The sequence below is a fragment of the Mastigoproctus giganteus genome, chromosome 5 (assembly GCF_048544385.1).
Source record: "Mastigoproctus giganteus isolate SK-2022 chromosome 5, ASM4854438v1, whole genome shotgun sequence".
Taxonomy (NCBI): Eukaryota; Metazoa; Arthropoda; class Arachnida; order Uropygi; family Thelyphonidae; genus Mastigoproctus; species Mastigoproctus giganteus.
In genome coordinates this window covers 68,871,982-68,896,225 of record NC_143579.1, presented here as the reverse complement: position 1 = coordinate 68,896,225, position 24,244 = coordinate 68,871,982, and the positions used below count along the sequence as shown (strand labels likewise).

At 37.3% G+C, this 24,244-nt stretch overlaps 1 protein-coding gene across 1 annotated transcript in view; it reads left to right on the top strand.

Annotated features, from left to right (window-relative positions):
* The window catches only part of LOC150085469 (YTH domain-containing family protein 1-like), a 206,400-nt gene that overhangs the window by 137,143 nt on the left and 45,013 nt on the right, over nt 1-24,244 (top strand). Inside the window, exon 4 of the mRNA XM_090374051.1 lies at nt 14,727-16,226. Coding sequence (XP_090230177.1) covers nt 14,727-16,226 — 1,500 coding nt within the window. The remainder of the gene's footprint in view (nt 1-14,726; nt 16,227-24,244) is intronic.

Sequence of the window (24,244 nt, the reverse complement as noted above, 5' to 3'; positions counted from 1 at the left end):
TATTTCTCCGGGTTTCTTGTATCTTCGTCTTTAGTCTTCAGATATGTGACTCCTTCGGTGAGAAACTTCGGGATTGTCTCCGGGTGCCTTATCATTCGAGTGGACTGCTCTGCTAGGTGCTTGTGTGTGCAGGTGAGATTATTCTACTTCAGTGTTATTATTATTAACCATATGTGCAATGAAGCCTGAGGCTTATGCTGCACCAGCCAAAAAAAAAAATTTCTGAGTTACTCTGAGAGAGAGAGAGAGAGAGAGAGAGAAGGAGAAGAATGATGATATCCTGTTTTCCTACCCTGGATGTGCCAAGCCCATACTCCCCAGATGTGAGCTCTTGGGGTTGATTTGTTCCTTTTAAAATTAAAGTTTAAGATTTAAGATTAATTACACATGAGGTACTGTACACCTAAATATGTGTAGTTATGTACAGTTACATATTACATATAATATTTATAATATTACATAGACACATTACATATAATATTTAAATTAAAAGTCTGAAAACAGAAAAAATGTGGGCCTTTGTCATGTTTTAACCCAGGGGGCTTTGTGTCCTGGTGGGGGTTTGTCCAGACCATTTCCAAAACAGACCAACAATTCACAATCTGCAATTCTTATTGCAGACTTTATTCTGTTGGTCTTCTTATGCATGAAATCTTCCAAGTGGAGTCTTATTTCTTTTGGTTGTCTAATGGGATCAGTTATTTCTAGCAAGTTTTGGAATTTTTCTCTTCCTCAGTTCTTTGTGATTCAGTTTCATTGTTCTTTAGTTGCTTTAATTTTTCCATGGACCTTTCTTTTTTTCTTTTTTTTTTTTTATTTCTTGATGCTATTTTTTTTTTTTTTTTTTTAGGGGCATTAGCAACTGAGGCCATTTTGCTCCGGGGATATGCGGTGGTCATTCCCTGACTTTTCCGTATTTAGTGGTCACGGGCTCAAACCCGGTCTAATCAAGACGCGTGTGCTATGCATTGCTGCTCCTGCCCACCTGGCTATGGAGGTACCATTTTCTTGATGCTGTGGGGTCTGAGAACAGTTTTAGAGTTTGTTTCGTTTGGGTTTCTTTCCCTGAGAATTCTAGCTTCAAGTTCAGGGAGACCCTTTTTGTCAACATCCATCTGTTTATCTTTGGTTGATTTTTCTGCCATATTTATAGATTTTATCACATTCTTTCAGCAATATTGTGATTCTGTGCTCTCTAACAAATCCAATGATATGTTATTTGTTGTATTAGACCTATTTGCAGCTGAGTTATTAGCGATTTTTGTTAAAGGGGAGTGTTAGAAATCGCATGCATTTCTTTGTATAGATAAAAATAAAATCTAAAAATATCTTTCTAGTAAAATCTTTCTAAATATAAATCAAATACAGACCGACACACCAATTCCTTATCATTAACAGCAAATTCTAAACAATATTTAAACTCAAGAGACCTAATATTTTTCATCTTCTGATAGGTCAAAAATTTAACGTTGGCACAAACAAGATTGCCATAGCTATCATCGTATTGGTACCTAAATCCCTCAAAAGCTAAAGAAACACTTAAACTAATTACTAACAATGCACTTACCTGAATAATTTCAGTTCCCTTCATATGTATAAGTCTTCAAAATCCAGAAATCCATGGTAGAATGCTTGTAATTGTAATCCATAAAATATCTGACATTGCCACTTATCAGTGGCTTCCATATACAATCAAGTGGAGCTCTCTGTAGTAGATGTGTCCGTTCATTACCGTGACAGCATCACTTTCTGCAACGTCTCGCACAGTTTGATATCACTGTAATCAATCAGGAGCCTATCAGTGATGCAGTATTGTACATCATAGAAAGTTTTGTTCATGCAGCTGCGTCTGCCATACCATAAACATCTACCCGATTTACACCTTTTCCAAAAAAATTGAAATGCAGAATGCACAACAGTAAAAAATGGCTCAAAACAGTTTGGGGGATATTTCAGATGATATCTTACCACAGCCAATCTAATAGCCTTTCAATGTGCATTAGCCAAAGGATGCTGCATCCCTCGCAGAATCAAAAGGAATCGTGGATTCAGTTTCACATCATCAGTTACCCAGTCCACTAGTACTAATGTTGTCTGGGATAAAATCCAGAGAATGATGGATAACTCAGAGATATTCATTGACCCTAGAATAGCATTAGCATTAGTAGAGGCATTTGATGCAAGAAAGCAAGCTTATGCAGCATCAGCCAAAAAAAAAAATAAAGTAAAATAAATAAATAAAAAATAGCCACTTCCACTTCACCCCTCTGTTCGTTCCACATACCTGTCCAGCTGAGCCTTAAACTTATTTAGGCTATCAACTTCCACGACAAGGGTTGGAAGTCTGTTCCACCTACCAACCACCCGCTGGCTAAAGGCAAATTTCTGCACATCTATCCTACATCTGTCTTTCCTCAATTTGAATTTATGCCCTCTCAGGTGATTATTCTGAGCAAGAGGAAGAATCCCATCAGCATTGAGCATGCTCAAACCATTCAAGACTTTGTACACCTCTATCAGATCACCTCGTGGTGCCTAGTCTCCAGACACTGTAATTCGCGAAACTTTAGCCTTTCTTCGTAAGAGCACCCCTTTGTTCCATTCACTAATCTTGTTGCCCTTCTCTGTACTCGTTCCAGCAGCTCTACATCCTTCTTGAAATGAGGCCTCCAGGCCTGTATACAGTACTCTAGGTGTGGCCTGACCATTGCCTTATACAAGGGAATAATCACCTCCTTATCCCTGCTAGAAAAATTCCTATATATCATTGACAATACACCATGAGCTACTCTTGCAGCCCGTCTGCACTGCTCAGAGAACTTCATATCTGCCTGCACAACTACCCCCAGGTCCCTTTCATTCTCTACCACTGTCAGTGTAGTACCACAGAGTTGATACGTTGCTCTGGGGTTGCTGTTTCCCATATGTAGTACTTCACATTTGTCAATGTTAAACTTCATTTGCCACCTCTCAGCCCATCTGCTCAACCTTTCCAGATCCTGTTGCAGCAGCATAGTGTCAGTAGTGTCCTTGACACCCCTGCAAACCTTCGAATCGTCTGCAAACTTGGGCATTAAGCTTGATATACCATCATCAATATCATTTATAAATACAGAAAACAATAAAGGACCCAATACTGAACCCTGAGGGACTGCACTAATAACATTAGTCCATGATGAGCAGTGTCCATTAATTACCACTCTCTGTCTTCTCCCCCTCAACCACCCCTTTATCCATAGCAGCAATTTGCCTCCAATGCTACACTGCTCCAATTTGTGCAGCAGTCTTCCATGTGCAACAGTATCAAAAGCCTTTCTAAGATCCAAGTATATAATATCAAAGTTATTCCCTGCATCCAGTTCTTTTGTGACTGCATCATAGTATCCAATCAAATTGGTCAGGCAAGACTTCCCCTTAACAAAACCATGCTGTGTCTAAGCTATAACTGAAGTCTTGTCTAGATGATCCTGCAGTGCTTCTTTAACCAGTGCCTCCATTAATTTTCCAGGAACAGAAGTTAAACTCACAGGTCTATAATTACTTGTGTCAGCCTTTGATCCTCCCTTGTGAATTGGGGTCACGTTTGCACATCTCCAGTCCATGGGTACCTCCCCTGAGTCCAAGGAAGGTCTCATAATTATGGCTAAGGGTTTGCTTACTTCCTTTGCTGCCTCCTTTAATATAACTGGATAGATCTCATCCACCCCAGGTGCCTTTCTTGTGTTTATCTTCAACAATTTCTCCTCCACTTTACTCTCAGTTATTACAAGATTCTCTAGCTTACTGCTAGAGTTGAATACACCTCTGGCATTCCCCTCGCTGAATAACTCCTCATGTGTGAATGTCGATGCAAAATATTCATTTAGTTTGTTAGCTACCTGAGCAGGGTCATCAACAGTTGACCCATCGATATCAAGTGGACCAATCTGATTCATCCCCTTCCTTCTAGAGTTTACATAAGTAAAGAACTCCTTGCTGTTTTTCTTCGCATCCCTTGCCAAGGATCTCTCATAATCTGCCTTCGCCTGCGTAACCTCCTTTGTAACTTGGTTACAGATCAACTTGTATCTATCATAGGCTTCTGTGTCACGTGTTAATTTCTATGTATCCCATGCATTTTTCTTCTCTGCCATATGCCTCGTTAGTTCATCTGACATCCATTTAGGCCTAAACCTTGAACAATATTTCTTAGTTGGTATGTAAAGCCTAGTAGCTTCCAAGATAAGTTTTTTGAATGCTTCCCATTTTGAATTTGCTGTTGGTAAAATCATCAGTTGATCCCACTGTATACAATTTAAATACTGTCTCAGTCCATCGTAGTCGCCTTTACGAAAGCAATACCCCTTCCCTTTACCCCTAATGGTAGTTACCTCTTTGAGTAACTCCCACTTCAGAACACTGTGATCACTGCCACTTAGTGGTTCATTTATCTGCAGATTCTTAATGCATGAAGAATCACTACTGATAATCAAATGAAGAGTATTACTCCCTCTAGTTGCCTCCCGAACATGCTGATGTAGAAAACAATCATCCAATAAATCCACAAAAGCCTTGCTAGTGTGTGAGTGACCAGCCCCCAAATTCCGGTCAGTATCTGGGAAATTAAAATCCCCCATTATAAGACTCTCTGATTTACTGGCCCACTCTATTTCTCTGTACAGTTTCTTATTATACTCATCAGAGTCATTAGGCCTATAGCACACTCCTATTCTCAATTTTGATCTCCCAATGCTTATGTCACACCAAACTGACTCGACACTGCACTGTCCAGTGATGTCGACTGGCTTCACTTCCTTGGATTTTAGGTGTTTCTTAACTAATAGCATAACCCCTCCTCCCTTCCTATCCTGTCTATCCTTTCTGTAGACATTGTACTCCCCAAATTCCAGTTCTGCATTCCTTATATCTGTGTGACACCACGTCTCTGAAATCCCAACAATATCTGCCTTTGATGTTTTGAGCAATACCTCAAATTCATCAAATTTATTTACTAAACTCCTAGCATTGGTGTACATGCAAGTATACATGCACCTGCTCTTCCTCTTAGCCACCCTAACACAACCCATGTGTTCACTTGTACCCCCATGATTCCCAGCAGTCTCTGAAATATCCTGCATCCTATTTTCCAGGCTGCTGCTCATTCCAATAGAAGGAGTGCAAGAATCACTTTCTCCTCTGCCAGTGGCTACTGTTAATCTATTAGTCCTTGTATCCCCCCCAGTCTAGCAGTTTTCCGACCCACGTAACACTGCCTCGATAGCATCAGCAAACATTCTTGCACCCTTTCTATTTAAGTGTATCCCATCCCTGTAGAAGCAGTCTCTCCTGTTAACAAGTACAGACCAGGCTGAAAAAAATTCTACCCCTTGAGCCCTGCACAATCTTTCCAGGGCTGAATTGATCGACAGGGCTCTCATCATATACTCCCTCCTATCGTGTCTGGGCAGAATTGCAGACACTTTCAAATTCAACCCTAATTCACGGCTTTTGTTCAACAGTGACCTGTACTTGTTAAGTAATTCCGCCGGTCTCCTACTCTTAATATCATTAGTGCCAACGTGTACAACTATATCACCTTTTGTGCCCTTAAAAGATGATATCCGCTCTACAACGCCATCAATCTTTGCCCCTGACTGACATACCCTGGTCCTGTTCCACCTATCCTTTTTACAAAGCATGTTTCCCGTTTCCCTGACCCGTTCCCCAATAGTCACCAACAACTACTAGTTCCTTTGGGACCAGCGCATTCTGCCTTGGGGGTTGCCGCTGTGTTGCGCGATGACCAAGTGCAAGCTCTGGCATTGGTGTGGGCAGCTGAGAGCTTGATGGGCCTCTCACTTGTAATCCTTCGAGGGCATCCACCCTGTCCTTCAAGCTCTCATATAGGCCCATAACAATGCTGAGTTGTCGCCTGATTTCCTTACACTCCTTGCATCGCGCACATACAAAGACATCCCCCATGGCAGTATCATGTCCCATACCTGACTGCTCCGCAAACATCAAGCAAATAGTGCATCTTAAAAGGCTTTGATTCAGAGGGCAACTGCCCCCCTCAGTTCTCCCCTGAGCCACAGCATTCCCATTAGCTTGAGCCTTTTGCTTTGCTGCTCTGGTTTGAGTCATGATTTTGATTTACTTTCAATAAAATTTCAATTTCAGTACAAAATTAAATCCTAAACTTGTATCCCAACACAGTTATAACGCTATATTTATGTTTCAGTAACGAGTGTTATCTACGAAATCTACGAAATATTTGTTTCAGTAACGAGTGTTATCTACGAAATATTTGCATTTCAGCAACGAGTGTTATCTACAAAATATTTATGTTTTAGTAACGAGTGTTATCTATGAAATATTTGTTTCAGTAACGAGGGTTATCTACGAAATCCCTTTATATAACTTCCGTATCAAGTTATGTATTAATTATTTATTGTTACTAATTATTTATGTTACGTAACCTAAGTGGTTATATGTATAGTTAAAATTACAATTTAATTGCCAATGAAGTTCGACAAGATTAATAGATTTTACTGATTAATTTTCCCGTAACAATGGTGGCTATTTACGAACGGTAAACACGTGGATTTGATACCCTTTCCGATCCTAAGTAATACCTACAAAATCTCTATCTAAGTTACCTTAAACTTAAGTACCGTAAATAGGAATATAAAGCTACTCTAGAAAATAAGTTAATATGTCAATTTAAACTAATAAAGCAGAAAATAAATCAGAAAAAACTTCTCTGTTCCAAGAGCAGCAGAAAGGCACGTCCGCACCGGCAACTCTCGTCCTCAGACTCCATAATATAATAGATGTACTATAGCAGAGCCAACTGCAATAGCCATTACTCTTGGGGAAAAAATTTCTAACATCTCTGTGATATCCTCCTCTTCACCCAGCGTTCCTGGTGCTGAAACATAAAAGTGAAAAACAGGTACTTAATTTCACATCAAAGGACCTTTATCCGTACAACAGGCTGTTCACCACACAGGAGCTAAAAAGAGCTCTCATTCTTAAAGCAAGTGCTGTTGAACCAGATGGCATCCATTATGAAATGATTAAGCACCTTTCACTGAAAAATATGGATCACCTGCTCCTTCTATATAACAATCTTTATTGAAAGCAATTTCTGGATGCCTGGCACTTGGCAACTGTTCAGGAAGGAATCCTGAAATTCTTACTAATTATCTTCCCATCACTCTGACAAAATTCTATAGAGAAATGCCAATACTCATCTTGTCTGTCATTTAGAATGAAATGACCATCTCTTCAGCATGCAGTGTGGCTGTTGAATTAACCGATCCAGAGTGTACTGGTTTTATTTAATTGGACTGGAAAAATCCATCCAAGATGCTTTTCTAAAATGAGAATATCTGGTGTCTGTATTCTTTGATGTGGCAAAAGCATATGACACTACTTGGAGATTTCGAATTTTAAAAGACTTCTATAGTCTCAGACTTGGAGGACATTTCTTCGTTTTTATTAAGAACTTTTTAGCCAGTCAGTCTTTCAATGTTTGTGTAGGATCCTTACTCTCTCTCTCTCTCGTTCCTTTTGCCAAGTGGAGAGAGTACCACATGGATCAGTATTGAGATCAAAGTAAATTCCATCACAGAATGACTTCCTCTGTGTTGATGACTTTAGCATATTTTTTTCAGTTAGGGATCTTTACCATAACTGAACGGTTCGTCTCCCTCAGATAATTCAGAATTTTCTTTGCGTACCCTCTTTTCAGGTTTGCTTTTAAAATATACTGTCTACATCCCATATTCAGGAAGAAGGGATACCACAGGGATCTATACTTTGCATAACCTTATTTGCAATTCAAGTCAACGTGATCCACTCCCATCCTGAACTATGGCTAAACCTCACCATCTCCTGCCAGTTGCAAAGCATGAACATCATCAAACATCAACTCCAACTTGCCATAAACAGAATTGAATCCTGGACCTCGCCAATGGATATCAAATGGCTGAACAGAAATCTACCACCACTCACTTTTGTAAGCAACATACTCTCTTCCCCCATCCTGAACTGTAGCTAAACATAGTCTAATGCCACTAGTAAACAGCATCAGATTTCTTGGCTTGATATTAAATAACAAGCTAAATTAATTTCCAAGCACGTAATACTCATCTACAAATTATTTGTCTAAAACAGGTGAACATACTCCGGTCAGTCACATCCATGTCATGGGGGGCTGATCAGAACTCTTTACTTCACCTCTACAACTCTCTGATCTGTTCACGCTTAGATTACAGTTCTCCACTATACGACTTGTGCTAGAAGAAGCACATTAGAATGGCTGAAAGCATCCAGCACAGTGGTCAGGGGACAGCCCTGGGAGTTTTCCTGACTTCTCTAGTCCGAAGCCTTTACATTGAAGTGTATGATCTCTCATTATACCTTTGAAGAAAAACCTTGTCTCACTATGCAGCTAAGATCTAGAGTTTCATATCACATCTTTCTTTTGATTATCTGTATAATACCGTCTGGATTCCTTTTATGATAGTAAGCCAAATGAAAAGTGACCTGTGGCACCCAGACTAATAGAAATTCTTCAAGCTTGGAATATTGATTTAACTATAATTTCTGACGATGCTACTCTCCCTTTTGTACCCTGGTTTCATGCTCCCACTTCTCATAATGACTACTTTCACCAGTGGGGGAAGAACGTTTTATCTTCCTCCAATATCAGACAGTTACATGCAGCTCACACTATCCTGAACTTCAACGCATGTATAATATACAAAACTGCAATTGCAGTAGATGCTGCGGCAGTCTTTCCTTCATTCACAGTTACTGCTTCATTATCTGTTGAATGCAGTATCTTTACTGCTGAACTATATGCCATTGACTTGACCAGATGTTGAATTTTCCAGATTCTAGCACTTGACCAGATGTTGAATTTTCCATTTCACGTGCTCTAATCTATACTGACTTTCTCGGTGTAGTCTTTTTTTCCATAAAGGAAAATTTTTCTTCCTCTCAACCAACACAGAAAACCATTCACTATCAGTTACTCTCCTGCAGTGAATCCAATCAATCAATAACATTTTGTTGGACCCTGGGATATTCCTGAATTCCAGGAAATGAGAGTGGCGATCTTGCTGCTAAACAACCTATTCCCACATTCTCACAAGAGCTTCAGGTTCTTTATATGGATTTCTAGATTATAATTCATAAGGCACATTACCAGAACTGGCCACAGATCTGGCAAAGTAATGCCACCAACACATTTACCAGATAAAACAAGATCCAAAAGTTGTGGCTTTCCGGGTTCAGGTGGAACAGATGAAAAGAAGTGGTATTGGCAAGATTAAGAATTGGGCACACTCATCTTACCCATCTGTTTTTATTATTGAAAGAAAATCCACCACGGTGCATACCTGTCACACTCAACTCATGGTCCGTCACTTTCTGGCAGACTGTTCACTTTACTCATACATCTGCTCTTAACACCTTCCAGTCATTTTGCAGATTGATTGAAGCTGAGATTTTATCCAGTTTCCTCAGAAATCAAGCCAACAGAAAAACTCTTAATACAATAAACTTTAAGTGTATTGGCCTATACACATCAATATAATTAAATAGATATAATATATTAAATAACTTATGACAGACATAGTTTGGCCTCAGTTACACTTTTGTTGTTAAACATCATATATCAATAACAACTCATTCCATGAACATGAATGCAATATCTGCTTCTGCTGGACTGCTAGCCACATTGGGATTATGGGAAATGATTTGGCTGATACTGCAGCCAAATCAGCATTTCCCACTAATAATTACTGCCTGTCAGTCCCCTATACAGATTACACTATATTAATACACAAGATACACTCCCAGTGGTATGATTCATGGAATAGGCAGACTACAAATAAATTAAAACATATCAAGCCTGTCATTGGACCGTGGCAGTCTAATCTGTGCAAGACTCGTAAAATGGAGGTTGTTTTTGCCGAGGGCTGATGACACTCCTAGTTATGAGTCTTGTGACATAGTTTTATCTCTCAGGCATATTTTAATTGAATTCACAGATTTTAATGATATACGTTTTATTGCTTTTGACCATCTGACAGCCTTATAAACTCAGTCAGATTTTATTCGACAATTGTTTTAGCTGTTTTTAAATTTTTGAAAGTTATTAATTTATTTATAATTTTCAAAAATTTAATAATTTATTTATTATTATATTTATGTATTTATTAATTTATGCATATATATAAATTTTTTTATTATTATTCTTTTAAACATACTTATATAACATTTTGACCAGGTAATCTCTTTAGAGGTTACCAGAACCTATTTTTAATCAATCAAACAAATATTTCAGTTGTTTTTTTGGACACATTGTGTCCTAAGCTATTATTAATTTTCAAATTAAACATATACTTAAACATTACACTTAGTTCTTAAAGAACAAAATTGATTTATAAAAATAAAGCAAAAAAAATTATTTTTATAAGAAATCCATACTAATGTTACATTGCACTCCTAATTAAATTAAAGAATTAGCACTTACCAAAATGTGTCATTTTCCTTAGCCAAATTGATTTTCAAGCATGTTTGTTATAAGGTTGTTTAAACTTGATTAAGTTAAACAATAAAGGAATACGTAAGTGTTTTTGTTTAAAAACTTTAACATCCTTATTAAGAGGCACATGAGGAACTTACTAAGAAACAGAGGAACTTACATGGAAAATTAACATGTAAGCACTTACAAGTTAATTTTCCATGTTAGTATTTGAATGAATTTTAATGATACATCTATGAGTTGGTAGATTCCGGGAGATTTGGGCCTCCCTGACAGCGTCTCTCGGAATCTGGAAGAAACATGTCAAATTCTGGGAGAGATGGCAACCTTAATACAACCTGGCATGGTTATAATTGTTGACCACCTTCCCATCTTCAAATTATAAGCAAACTTGGACAACTTTCATCAGTATCATTTATGAAAATTAGAAATGGGAGTCAGCTGAAACCTGAGGAATTCCACTTGATACATTGCCCCACTCTAAAGACTGACCATTTATAACAACCCTTTGTTTCCTATCTTTTAGCTAGCTTGTGATTCAGTGTAGGATCTTTCCAATAATTCCAGCTTCTTCCAATTTATATCAAAGCCTTCCATGATGGATAATATTAAAAGCTGTACTAAAGTATTGATGTGTAATGTTAAAATTTTTGCCTACATCAAACTGTTTAATGATTACATTAGAGTAATTTACCCATTGATTAGTAATTGCCACATTGGTCAGGAAAAACCTCCCCTTAACAAGATCCTCTGTTACAGGATCTATTCAAGATACCATTCTTGTCAACCACAGTCAAACTTACCAGCCTTTAGTTGCCCAATACCTCTTTAGTACCTCTGCAAATTAGTGCATTCTGCAAATGAAGTAATAAGATAGTAGTAGAGGCAAACGATACAAGAAAGCATACACATCACCCAAAAAAAAAAAACACACTACACACTTCACCCATCCACCTCACAAAATAGATGGAAGCCTATTCCAGCGATGACACTTGCTGGCTGAAGGCAAATTTCTGCACATCTTTTATGCAATCATCCTTTCTCAACTTAATAATTTATGCCTCCTCATGTGTATAGTCTTGGCAAGAGGAAGAAAGCCATTTACATTTGACTTAGTCCATTCATGACCTTAAACACTTCAGTCAGAACATCCCGCAAGTGACTAGTCTCCAGTAGCTGCAATTTGCAGAACTGAAGCCTTTCTAGGTAAGAGCACTCTATTGTTCCCTTCATCAATCTGGTCGCCCTTCTCTGTACCCACTCCAGCAGATCTACATCCTTCCTAAGTGAGGCTCTCAGATCTGGATACAGTACTCTAGATGTGGTCTAACCATGGCCTTTTACAAAGGGACAATCACTTCCTTGTCCCTACTAGCAAAGTTTCAGTATATCATTGATAAAACCTCATGGGCTGTCCTGGCCTCACTGCACAATTACCCCCAGGTCTTTTTCATTTTCTACTATCCTGAGTGTGGTTCCACATAGTTGATAAGTTATTCTGAGATTACTGCTACCCATATGCAGAGAATTTGTCAGAATAACTTATCACCTGTGCAAAACTATACTCGGCTAACTTCAACTGCCATTTCTCAGCCATCGACACAGTTTTCCTAGATCTTGCTGCAGTGGCTCACTCTGATGACTGTCATTAACCACCCTGCAAACCTTTGTATCATTTACAAACTTAGATATAAAGCCTGATATACCTTCATTAGTATCATTAATTAATATTGAAAACAGCAATGGACTCTGAGGAACTCCACCAACAGCATTAGTCCACAAAGAGCAGTGCCCGTTGATAACACTCTGTCTTCTTCCACTTAACCATCTCTTTTTCTGTAGCAGTAACTTGCCCGTTATCCCAAATTGCTCCAGTTTGTACAGCAGTTTATTATGTGCAACAGTATTAAAAGCCTTCCTGAAATCCAAGTATATGATATCAAAATTATTTTTTGCATCCATTTCCTTGGTCGTTGCATGATAGCAACCATTTAAGATTGGTTAGACAAGATTGCCTCTTTGCAAATCCATGCTGTGGTTGCAGTTATAATTGCATGCATGTCCAAATGGTCTTGCATTACTTTAACCAGTGATTCCATTATTTTCCCTGGAACAGACATTAAGCTAACAGGTCTGTAATTACTCATGTCCCCTTTTGATCCCCCTTTATGAATTGGGGATACATTTGCACATGTCCAGTCTGTAGGGACTTCCCCTGAATCTAAAGATGCTCTCATAATTATAGCTAAGGGTTTGCTCACCTTCTTTGCTGCAACTCCTAATATTATTGGATAGATCCCATCCATCCTAGGTGCCTGTTTTCTGTTCAGCTTCAACAATTTCTCTTCCACTTTCCTGTCAGTTATCACAAAGTAATTTAGCTTTCTGTTGAGTTTTATAAACCTCTGACATTCCCTCCCGTAAAGGATTCCTCACGTGTGAATGTAGATGCAAAATACTCGTTCAGTTTGTCCGCTACCTGAGCAGGATCATTAATAGTGAAACCATCAATATCAAGTGGACCAATCTGATTCATCCTGTTCCTTCTAGAGTTTACATAAGTAAAGAAGTCTTTGCTGTTTTTCTTTACATCCTTTCCAGAGATTTCTTGTAATCAGCCTTCACTTGCCTGACCTCGTTTGTGACTTGATTACAGACTAATTTATATGCATCCCATGCAATTTTCTTCTCTGCCACATTTCTGAATAGTTCATCTGACATCCATTTAGGTCTAAACCTTGAACAGTATTTCTTCATTGGTATGAAAAGTCTAGTAGCTTCTTTTATTACTTCCATGAATGCTTGCCATTTAGAATTTGCTGTTGGTGACATCATCAGTTGGTTCTACCGCATAGAATTTAAAAACTGTCTGAGACCAATATAGTCACCCTTATGAATGCAAAAGCCTTTCCCTTTACAGTAGTTATGTCTTTAATTAAATTCTATATTAGTACACTGTAATTGTTGCCATCCAGTGGGTCTTTTACCTACAGATGCCTAATGCATATGGAAACACTGCAGATAACCAAATCAAGAGTATTGCTTCCTCTTGTTGCCTCTCTTAAATGCTGCTGCTGCTGCTGTAGAAAACAGTCATCCAAGAAATCCACAAAGTCTTGCTAGCACGTGAGTGACCAACCCAAAAGGAAAGTTAAAATTCCACACTGTAAGACACTGTATAGCTCTTCTCATCACAGGCATTAGGCAGAGTTTTTACTCTTGCTGTATATATATTTTTTATATTCCTGTTGGGATAGTTTTCTGTAATTTCTGCTGCAAATTTTTTGCATTATCTGAGCATGAAAGTTTTTGAATAAAGATGGGAATTTAGTTAAGTAACTGAAGTTAACATAGAAAACTAATAAATATATTAATATTGAGGCACATGTAAGTAATACCAAAACAGTTTATTTAACACAATCTTTTAATTTTCTTTTAATATTAAATCAAACTCTTAATTTTCTTTGTTTTAACAAGGGGGAGGGATTATTTAGTGTACATGCCACTTGCCATTTCTCTTTGTTCATTAATGTTACTTTTACATCACACAAAGTTTTTGAATATCTGAAATTGAATTGTCAAATACCACAAAAGTATCACAATTTTCATATTATGCATCACTGCTCTCATAGTGTCAGGAAACTTTATCTACCTTCCAACCTTCCCTTGCAATTGAGAAATTGTGGAAACTATATGGTCTTAGAAATAAATTCTGTGAACTAAGGAGTAGCTATTCATATATGTTTTGTGGTAAATAAAGATAAATAAATGACAGCTGATAAATAAATGACAGTCTTAATACACACAATAGAATTAATTTTATGTATGTTATTGTGGGTATGAAGTGTCCACTGGGGTGCCTTGGTATGCACCACTTTAAGCAAATAGCATATCCTGGAAAGATTAATGGGCAGCCCATTCAAACATATCTTTGACAACTTATCAGTGAATAATGAAGCAGTTCAGTGTGAGATGCCACGTTGTGGGTTGAAACTAAACTCCGAGTGTTTAGTATATAGCAGAAACTACGACCTTTGAAATAAATTTTTTAAACTTAAATTTTTAAATATTAACTACTTAAATACTTTTCTTTTATGCAAACTTGGAGTTTTTATTAAATGGCAGAATTTTGTTGTTCAGTGCTAGCTTGAAAATAAATTAATCAGTATTCTAATTTTCCTTACAGACTTACAACCCACCAATGTCATCGTCTAACATGCCAGATCCGTATATTCCAAGTTATTATGCATCAATGTCTTTTTCTTACCTTAATCAAGGACTAGGTGATGGAGCATGGAGCAATGGTGGTGGTGATCCCATGACTTTTCTTGGTAGTTATGGGGGACAAATGGGAAGTGGTGACCAGCATTCTCACTATATGGATGGCATGTTTGGACCGAGTAGTTTTAGTGGCTATAACCAAGGTTTTAACTTCTTTCCTGGAAGTGGAGGTGATTATTCTACATGGGGTAATTCTACAATGGGTGCACGAAAGACTGGAAATCATGGAAGTTATCATGATGATTATTATCGGGATTCATATGATCAGGGAATAGATCGAAGTGCTTTGAAACACATGGAACAAGGAATGGGGGGACTTTCACTCAGTGATCATAAGAGTGACTCTCAATTTGCAAAGGAATCTTATGGTAAAGCTGGGATAGTACAGGGCCCAGGTGCACTGATAGTTGATCATCAACTCGGAAAAAAGTTCAATTCTTCTGCAGCAGACACTATAGTTATGGCTGGTGGTACTAGTGGTGCTGGACAGCCTGTAGGTTCTAAAAAAATAACATGGGCTTCAGTTGCCAGTCAACCAGCAAAACCTCAGCCTAAAATGAAGCCGAAATCAATTCCACCAGCTCCAATGATTCCTGGTAAGCACAGTTCACCAAGTATGGATATAGGTACATGGGAAAGTAAAAATGGAAATAGCACATCTGGGAGTGTGAAACTGGGACCTCTACCGGCGCAGTCACGTTCAGCTCCATGGGGTGCACCAAGAGGAAATAGGAATAATAATGGCACATCTGGACCTGCTTATACAACTTCTCAGCAGCAGCAGCAGCAACAGCAAATTAATGTTGCTCAGAACTCATCTGGTGGAGATAATTATCCTTCTCATCCTGTTTTAGATAAATTGAGAATGGAAAATAATTACAATCCAAAGGACTTTGATTTGAATGTTAAAGGTGCAAAATTTTTTATAATTAAGTCTTATTCAGAAGATGATATTCATCGATCAATCAAATATTCCATCTGGTGTTCAACTGAACATGGAAACAAGCGCCTTGATTCTGCATTTCGAGATCGAGAAGGCAAAGGTGTTGTATATCTGTTTTTTAGTGTAAATGGATCTGGACATTTCTGTGGAATGGCCCAAATGGTGTCACCGGTTGATTACAACTGTTCATCTAGTGTATGGGCACAAGATAAATGGAAAGGGCAATTCAAAGTTAAATGGATCTATGTAAAAGATGTGCCTAACTCACAGTTGCGTCACATTCGATTGGAGAACAATGAAAACAAACCTGTAACCAATTCACGAGACACACAGGAGGTACCACCTGAGAAAGGAAAACAAGTGTTAAAAATCATTCATAACTTTCGTCATACAACTTCAATATTTGATGATTTTCTTCATTATGAAAAACGTCAAGAAGAAGATGAACAGCGCAAAACACAGGTATGTAAATGTTTCTTTGTATCCCATATCTCTACAAAAAGATATGAAATATTACAGTTAATAAAGCTTTCATGATTCGTGTTGAGACTCTCAAGAACCATTTTAGTGTACTGTATTTATGCTTGTAGTTGTACTTTTTTTTTTTTTTTTTTTTTGCGGGGTTTGTTGATTGTGTAAAACTTTAAAATTGCCATAAATATTTTATGTGATGACATGTCCACTATTCCTCTTTTCACTATCTGCAGATAGTGGACTAATGTGGTTGATCAGTACAAACATCTTATGCCCTGTCGTTTTTGTATTTTCTAAAAGGTAATAGGAGGAAATAATCTTACATTGCATGTAGCTTAGTAATAATTAGTGCCACTATAAAATCAGTTGTAGAACTTTTTTTAGTTTTACAGTTGAATTTTTCTAGATGTGTGATAGAATTACACTCTATTCTATTTAAATTGATGATTGTGCATTTAAAACATATAGAAAACAGCTGTTTATTCAATTGGATATTTGAAATGGAAATGTGTTTTAAGTGTGTTTTAAATGGAAGTGTTTTTCAATGCCAAATTTCTATTTATAGAAATTTGGCGCTTAAAACACTGATTTCAGTTACACCGCTGTTGTTTATCAATGACAGGTACATACACTTGTGAGGACTCAAGGAAGACACAGGATACTTTGGTACCTCTTTAAATTTCAGGATCATGGGATATGTGATATGCAATGAAATTTGGTTAGAGCACATTGTTTAAAAAAGTATAAGGTTATTTTGCTCAAAAAAGGAAGAAATATTTTGACCCAGTTGCTCTAGTCATATCAAATACTGTTGTCTTTGGTTCTTCCAGATATTAGAGATGCTGTTTTCTTGAGACATTGATTAGCATGAAACTTTTGTACACCAATACTTAATCATAAATACTTGGTTTGTTGTATAATTCTTTATAGCTGAAAATGAATCAAAAGTGAAGGTGGAAGTTAGGGAGCAAGTCAGGTATGCTAGTTATAGAAGTGTGCTTGTCATTTTAAATGCAATCTTGATGTACAAATTAAAAAATTCATAAAATGATGATGATGCATCTTTTATGTGAAGAAATAAAAATTACTGCATTTCTGTTTTGCACTCGTAGAGTAACCATTTTATGAGAAAACAATTGCAAACAGACCTGAACATTTTTTTTATAAAGAAAAGTAAATATAAATAAAATTACCACAATTGGCTTCACGTGTTTATATACTTTCTTAACAAGACACCACTTTGAGATTGAACGCAATTATTTTTAAGTAACATTTATGAAAATATATGTAATCTAACTGTTGCCATCTTGTCTCCTCTGCCATTAATTTTTTCAGAGGTTGCTGAATTTGTGAAATAAAATGCAAAAGGATATGAGTAGCACACAATTAAATAGAATAAAAAGGATTTTCTGTCTGGGTCCCATAAGACACCAACATTGAAAAAAAATCAAAGGATGCAGTACAGCCAAGCCTCGCATAACGTGAGTTCGATTAACGCGTTTTTCAGTTACCACTATTTGAAAAAATTATACCACTTTTCACTTTACACGATACAAATTTCCAGTTAACGCGATCTTTTTTTTTTTTTTTTTATGCTATGGTTGAAAAAGATTTGAATTGCGCGTTAAGCTAACCGCACGTTGGACGAGCAATAAACCAACGTTTGCCTGCTGCCTGCCTCAGTGTGTTCCATCAACCATCGGAAGAAGATGTGATACTTGTTTGTCTCCCGCTAATAAAGTCAATGCAGACTTGCATTTAAAAATTCAAATTTTTCAAATGAGCCAAATGAAAATGTTACCGCGAAGGAGATAACGGTAAAAGAACTAGATGAAATCTTTTGTATCGCAGAGAACCTCAAACAAAAGGTTTTGAGGTTTTCTGCGATATATATATTTCGCCAGGGCCCAGAGAAGATTGTTGTTGGCTATCGGATGATTGATAAAAAGAGAGTCAACACTGTTCAAATATTTCTGCAACAGTCATTTCTTCATTGTGTATTTTATGTCAGAGTTTCCCAAACTTTCTCGGTTCACGGCGTCCTTAGTGTCTCAGTAATTTTTTCACGGTGCACCTAGACCAAAAGAAATACCTAACAGTTGCGTTTATTAAGTAGTTAGGGCCAAACAACTTAATAATAAATGTTGAAACTATGAACTACCTCGAGCTAATAGTTCGCGCAGTGTCCGGCAGATGTCAAATATCGCTGTGTTTCCCTCGAAAGTTTGAAATATTCCACGGCGCACAGTTTGGGAACCGCTGTTTATGCAATAAACATTTAATTCTATAATTATTTTCATTATCTTTTACATTGTATACAGTTAAAAAGTTATTTTTAAAATTCTTTATGGACATTCCAGAAGGTCAAGGACCAATTATAATTTTTCTATTGATTATAATATTCGATTAACGCATTTCAGTTTTGCGTGATGCGCTCGCGGGGCGAATTAATCACGTTAATCGAGGCCAGCCTGTATTTCAGTAACCTCTAAAAATGTCATCAGAATGGACTTGAAAGGCTGTAGTTCTATGCTGTGGAAACCACAATTGTATGAAATACTTACTCTGTAGAGACTGAAGTAAAAAAGGCTTTGGAAGAACTTTCAGCAAAAAATCCCAATCTAGCATCCTATGAAAGAAAATAGGATGATTTATGTGGGGGAGGGGTGAAAAATTAACATAAACTAAAATAGAATACAAACATCATAACAGAATGGACCTGAACCAACAAGAGTGTGAAAGATAATAAATTTAAAAATCAAGTTTTGGAGAGAAGATGAGAGGGAAAGTGATAATTCGGTAAAAAAATTAAAGTGAATTGCATGACTGTGAATAGGAGAGACACTTGCATACTTCCAATCTACAGGAGCTTTCATTCTGAGTAAGCTTTTTCTGCATAAGCTTTCATTATATGAGGGCTGTTCAATAAAAAAATTATCATAATTTTTCATGAACAACCGTACTGCTTGCTATTTCTAACTGAGCTCTGGAGTTTTAAGACTGAACCAAGCGGCATCACATTGCAACTGCCCATTTGACTCTTGCACACAGTGTGACTTTGATGGTTGGTCAGTTTTGCATATGTAACAATGAATGTGGACAGATGAGGAACAGTATCCACTCTCAACTTTTATTTCCGCCTCAAGAAAACATTAATTGAAGCATATAAAATGTTAAAAGAGCATATTGGTGAATCTACGCTTCTATATAGCATGGCTTACAGATGGTTTAGAATGTTTAAAGATGGACTGATTCAATCACAAAAATCGGCAGTCCCAGAGCTCCAGCCACTGATGTCAACCACCGAAACCTTATGAGGGGGTTCAGAAAAGATTTGTATTTCCCTAGAACTAGTTGTGATAAAAGATGGGGGGGGGGGGATTTTTTTTTTTTTTTAATTCAAAATTTCTATAGCAACCACACAAACTTTGGTTGAATTCCGACAATTCTTTTTTTACTTTTTTCCTTTTTTTTTTTTTTTTTTTTTTCTTTGTTGAGCACCACTGAATGAAGTGAAGTAATACAATGAATAAAGTGGGAATACATATCAGTGATTCAGTTCCTCTTTCTGCAAGGGAAAACACTCAAAACAATCCATGAAAAAATAGTCACTGTTAATGAAGAAGACTGCCCAGTTTACAGTTCACTAGCTGCAGAGCTCCAAATTAGTGTAGGGTCTATGGAAAACATCATCCATCAACAGTTGCATATGAGTAAAGTGTCTGCTAGATGAATTCCCAGACTTCTCTGAACCCTTACCAGAAGAAGGAAAAGGTACAGTGTGTGCATGAAATGTCAATGTGCCAGGAAATGCAAGAGGAATTTTTTTGATGGTTAGTTGAATGTAACTTGGATCCATCGATATGATTCCAAAACTAAATAAATGTCAAAGTAATGGAAGAATGCAGAATCAAGACCCCCCCCCCAAAAAAAAAGCGAAGGCACAGTTGATGTTGTCAGAGTTTTGGGATCAGTACAGTGTAACTACAGTGGTCTCAGAGAGTTTTTAAATTCTATACAGTGGAATCAACTGATGATGCTACCAATGGTGAATTCTAAATGGGAAGCCTTCAGGGACTTAATCTTGGAGGGTACTAGGCTTTTCATACCAGCTAAGAAATACTGTTCAGGGTTTAGGCCTAAATGATATCAGATGAATTAATGCAGCTCGTGGCAGAGAAGAAAAATGCATGGGATGCTTATAAATTATCAGGTGACACAGAAGCCTATGGCAGATATAAGCTGGTCTGTTATCAAGTCACAAAGGAGGGTAGGCAGGCAAAGGCAGATTACAAGAAATCTTTGGCAAAGGATGCAAAGTAAAACCAGCAAAGACTTCTTTACTTATGGAAGAACTCTAAAAGGAAGTGGATGAATCAGATTGGTCCACTTGATATCGATGGTTTGACTGTAGATGATCATTCTCAGATAGCTGCCAAACTAAATGAGTATTTTGCATTTACATGCACACATCAGGAGTTATTCAAGGAGGAGAAGGCCAGATGTTTATCAAACTCTGACAAGGAGCTAAGTAATTTTGTAATAACTTAGAGCAAATTGGAGGAGAAATTGTTGAAGTTAATCATAAGGAAGACATCTGAGGTGGATGGAACATATCTAGTTATATTAAAGGAGGCAGCAAAGGAAGTAAGCAAACCCTTAGCCATAATTATGAAAGCTTCTTTGGACTCAGGAGAGGTCCCCATGGACTGGAGAAGTGCAAATGTGTCCCCAATTCACAAAGTGGGGGGGGATCAAAGGGTGACAAGGGTAATTATATGTTGGATATACAGTAGACTTTCAGAATAATTTTTTTTTTTTTTTTTTTAATGTGAACCCCAAACACATTTTATTAGAACCTATAGTACTTGGTACCATGCTTGGGTTGAATAATGGCAGCTTTGGGAATTCAAGGTGCTGTTATTTTGATTTTTCTGTTATCTAGAAAGTTTCATTTTTAATATATTTAATGCAGAAATAATGAAGCTAAATAAGAAATAGTGAGATTAAGAATGCAATTTTATTAACTGCACATAAACATTGATATTGAAATTTCTCAAGATTATTTAATGAAAAAACTTACGAGGCTACGGGCCAGTAAGGCTCATGGAGTTGATGGAATATACCCTATAATCTTAAGGGAGGCGACAAGCGAGTGCCTTGAGGCTAATTATGCGAGCATCACTAGACTCTGGGGAGATTCCCTTGGATTGGGAAAGTGCAAATGTATCTCCCATACATAAGGGTGGCTCTAAAAGTGAAGTTGGAAAGTATCGAGTTTTTCACTAAGCTTTAATGTTGTTCTTCTTTTCTTCTCTGTACGAGGTTTATTAACTTTAGGAGTCATATTGAGGGATTTTTAATTTAAAATAAATGTAAAACAGCTGTATAATCTGTGATATCAGTACAGAATTCACTTTTAAAATGACAAACTTAAACAAATACAGTAATCGCTTGACTTGCTATTTTCTTTTTTCGGCACTACAAGACATCTGCACTGTATGTAAACATCTGATATCAATGTGCCATTAGCTCGAATGTTCCGTGGGGGTGCTGTTATTTTGACAGTCTACTGTAATATCTAAATTACCAGTAATAATATGACCAAAATGTGTGTTAACAAAAGGCTGCAGTATAGCCTGGTGGCATATACATCTGTTGGAGGCAGGTTCAAGATTAAATTAGTAGCTAGGGATTTATAGTTGCAGGCTGAGTCCAAAAGGTTTAGAATATCTGAATCTGGATTTGATATACAGATTATGGCAGCCAATAGGAAGGAGATCAGAAAATTTGTTAATGCAACTGTTAATGTTGATGCTGTCCATATTAGCATTATATTTCAGTATGATTTTTAGTTCATTATGATTAATGAATGATTTTAGTTTAAATTTGCAAATATCTGTTAGCAGGTGGAGTAAGTGTTTAAATGTGAAATCAAATTTAAGGATAAACTTGTAAAGGTTTAGAATACTATGTTTAGTACTGAATAATAGGTAATGAACCTTCTATACATCAAACTGGATTTTTAGGTTTGTGCCTCTTGTAAGGTCTGTGTTTATAAATGCCTTTGACAACTTGAAATTTGTCATATATGCTATATATAGTATATATAATCTAAACCTGGTGTGGCCAGCCATTGGCCAACTCTGACCCTCAGACGTGCGTAATCCAGCCAGTGGTCGTTTACAGTAGGCTCTCATTATAATGCTGTTTGCTTTACACTGATTGGCTATAATGCTGTTCTTATATTATAACCCATATCTCACTATTAATCACAACTCACTATAGCACGCTTTTACCAGTGAACAGATTGCATTTTTGGCATGTTTAACATAGATGAAGCAGGACTTTTTTTTGGAAATTAGCATTACCATTAGTAAAGGCACATGATGCAAGAATCAAGCTTATATAGCATCAGCCAAAAAAAAAAAAACACTTCTCATTTCACCCATCCACTTGCTCCAAATATTTATATAGTTCTGCCTTGAATCTATTTATGCTATCAACTTTTACAATAACAAATGGAAGTTTGTTCCAGCAATCAACCACGCTCGCTAAAGGCAAACTTCCGCACATCTATCCTACAACTATCTTTCCTCAATATGCTTACTTACTTCCTTTGCTGCCTCCTTTAATATAACTGGATAGATCTCATCCATCCCAGGCACCTTTTTTATGTTTAACTTCGACAATTTTTCCTCCATTTTGCTCTCAGTTATTACAAAATCACTTAGCTCCCTGCCATTCCCCTCATTGAATAACTCCTCGTGTGTGAATGTAGATGGAAAATACTCATTCAGTTTATCAGCTACCCGAGCATGATCAACAATAGTCAACCTATCTATGTTAAGTGGTCATATCTGATTCATCCCTTTCCTTCTAGAGCTTACCTAAGTAAAGAACTCTTTGCTGTTTTTCTTTGCATCCTTTTGCCAAAGATTTCTGTTAATCTGTCTTTGCCTGCCTAACCTCCTCCTTTGTGACTTGATTACAGACAAGCTTATATCTGCCATAGGCTTCTGTGTCACCTGATAATTTATATGCATCCCATACATTTTTCTTCTCTGCCACGAGCTTCATTTATTCATCTAACATCCATTTAGGCCTGAACTTGAACAGTATTTCTGAGTTGGAATGAAAAGCCTAGATTAAGTCCCCGAAGACTTCCCATTTAGAATTCAACGTTGGTAACATCATCAGTTTATAGGCGCCTCCGTAGCCAGGTGGGAAGGAGCAGCAGTGCGTAGCACACGCTTCTTGATTAGACCGGGGTTCGAGCCCGTCACCACCAAATACGGAGGATACGGAAAGGTCAGGGAATGACCACCGCATATCCCGGAGCAATATGGCCTTAGTTGCTAATGCTCCTAAAAACCAAACAACAGCGTTCTCATCAGTTTATCCCACTGTACAGAATTTAAACACTGTCTGAGACCCCTGTAGTCATCTTTACGAAGGCAAACACTCTTCCCTTTAGCCTTGATGATAGTTACATCTTTAAGTAATTCTGATATCAGTACATTGTGATCACTGTCACCCAGTGGTTCCTTTATCTGTAAATTCTTAATGCATGAATAATCACTGCTGATAATAAGATCAAGGGTATTACTCCCTCTGATTGCCTCTCGAACATACTGCTTTAGAAAAGAGTCATACAATAAATCCAAAAAAGTTTTACTAGTGTGTGAGTGACCAATCCACAAGTTCCAGGTCAATATCTGGAAAGTTCAAATCCGCCATTATAAGACATTCTGATTTACTGGCCCACTCTATTTCTCTAATAGAGTGGGCCAGTAAATGCTAAATATACTCATCAGATTCATAGGCCTATAACACACACCTACTCACATTTTTCCTTTCCCAGCTTATGTCACACCGAACAGACTCAACATTGCATTGTCCACCAACATCAATTGTATGACTTCCTTAGATTTTGTTTTTCTTAACTAACAGCATAACATCTCCTCCCTTTCTGTACACATTGTTATTATTATTATTATTATTAT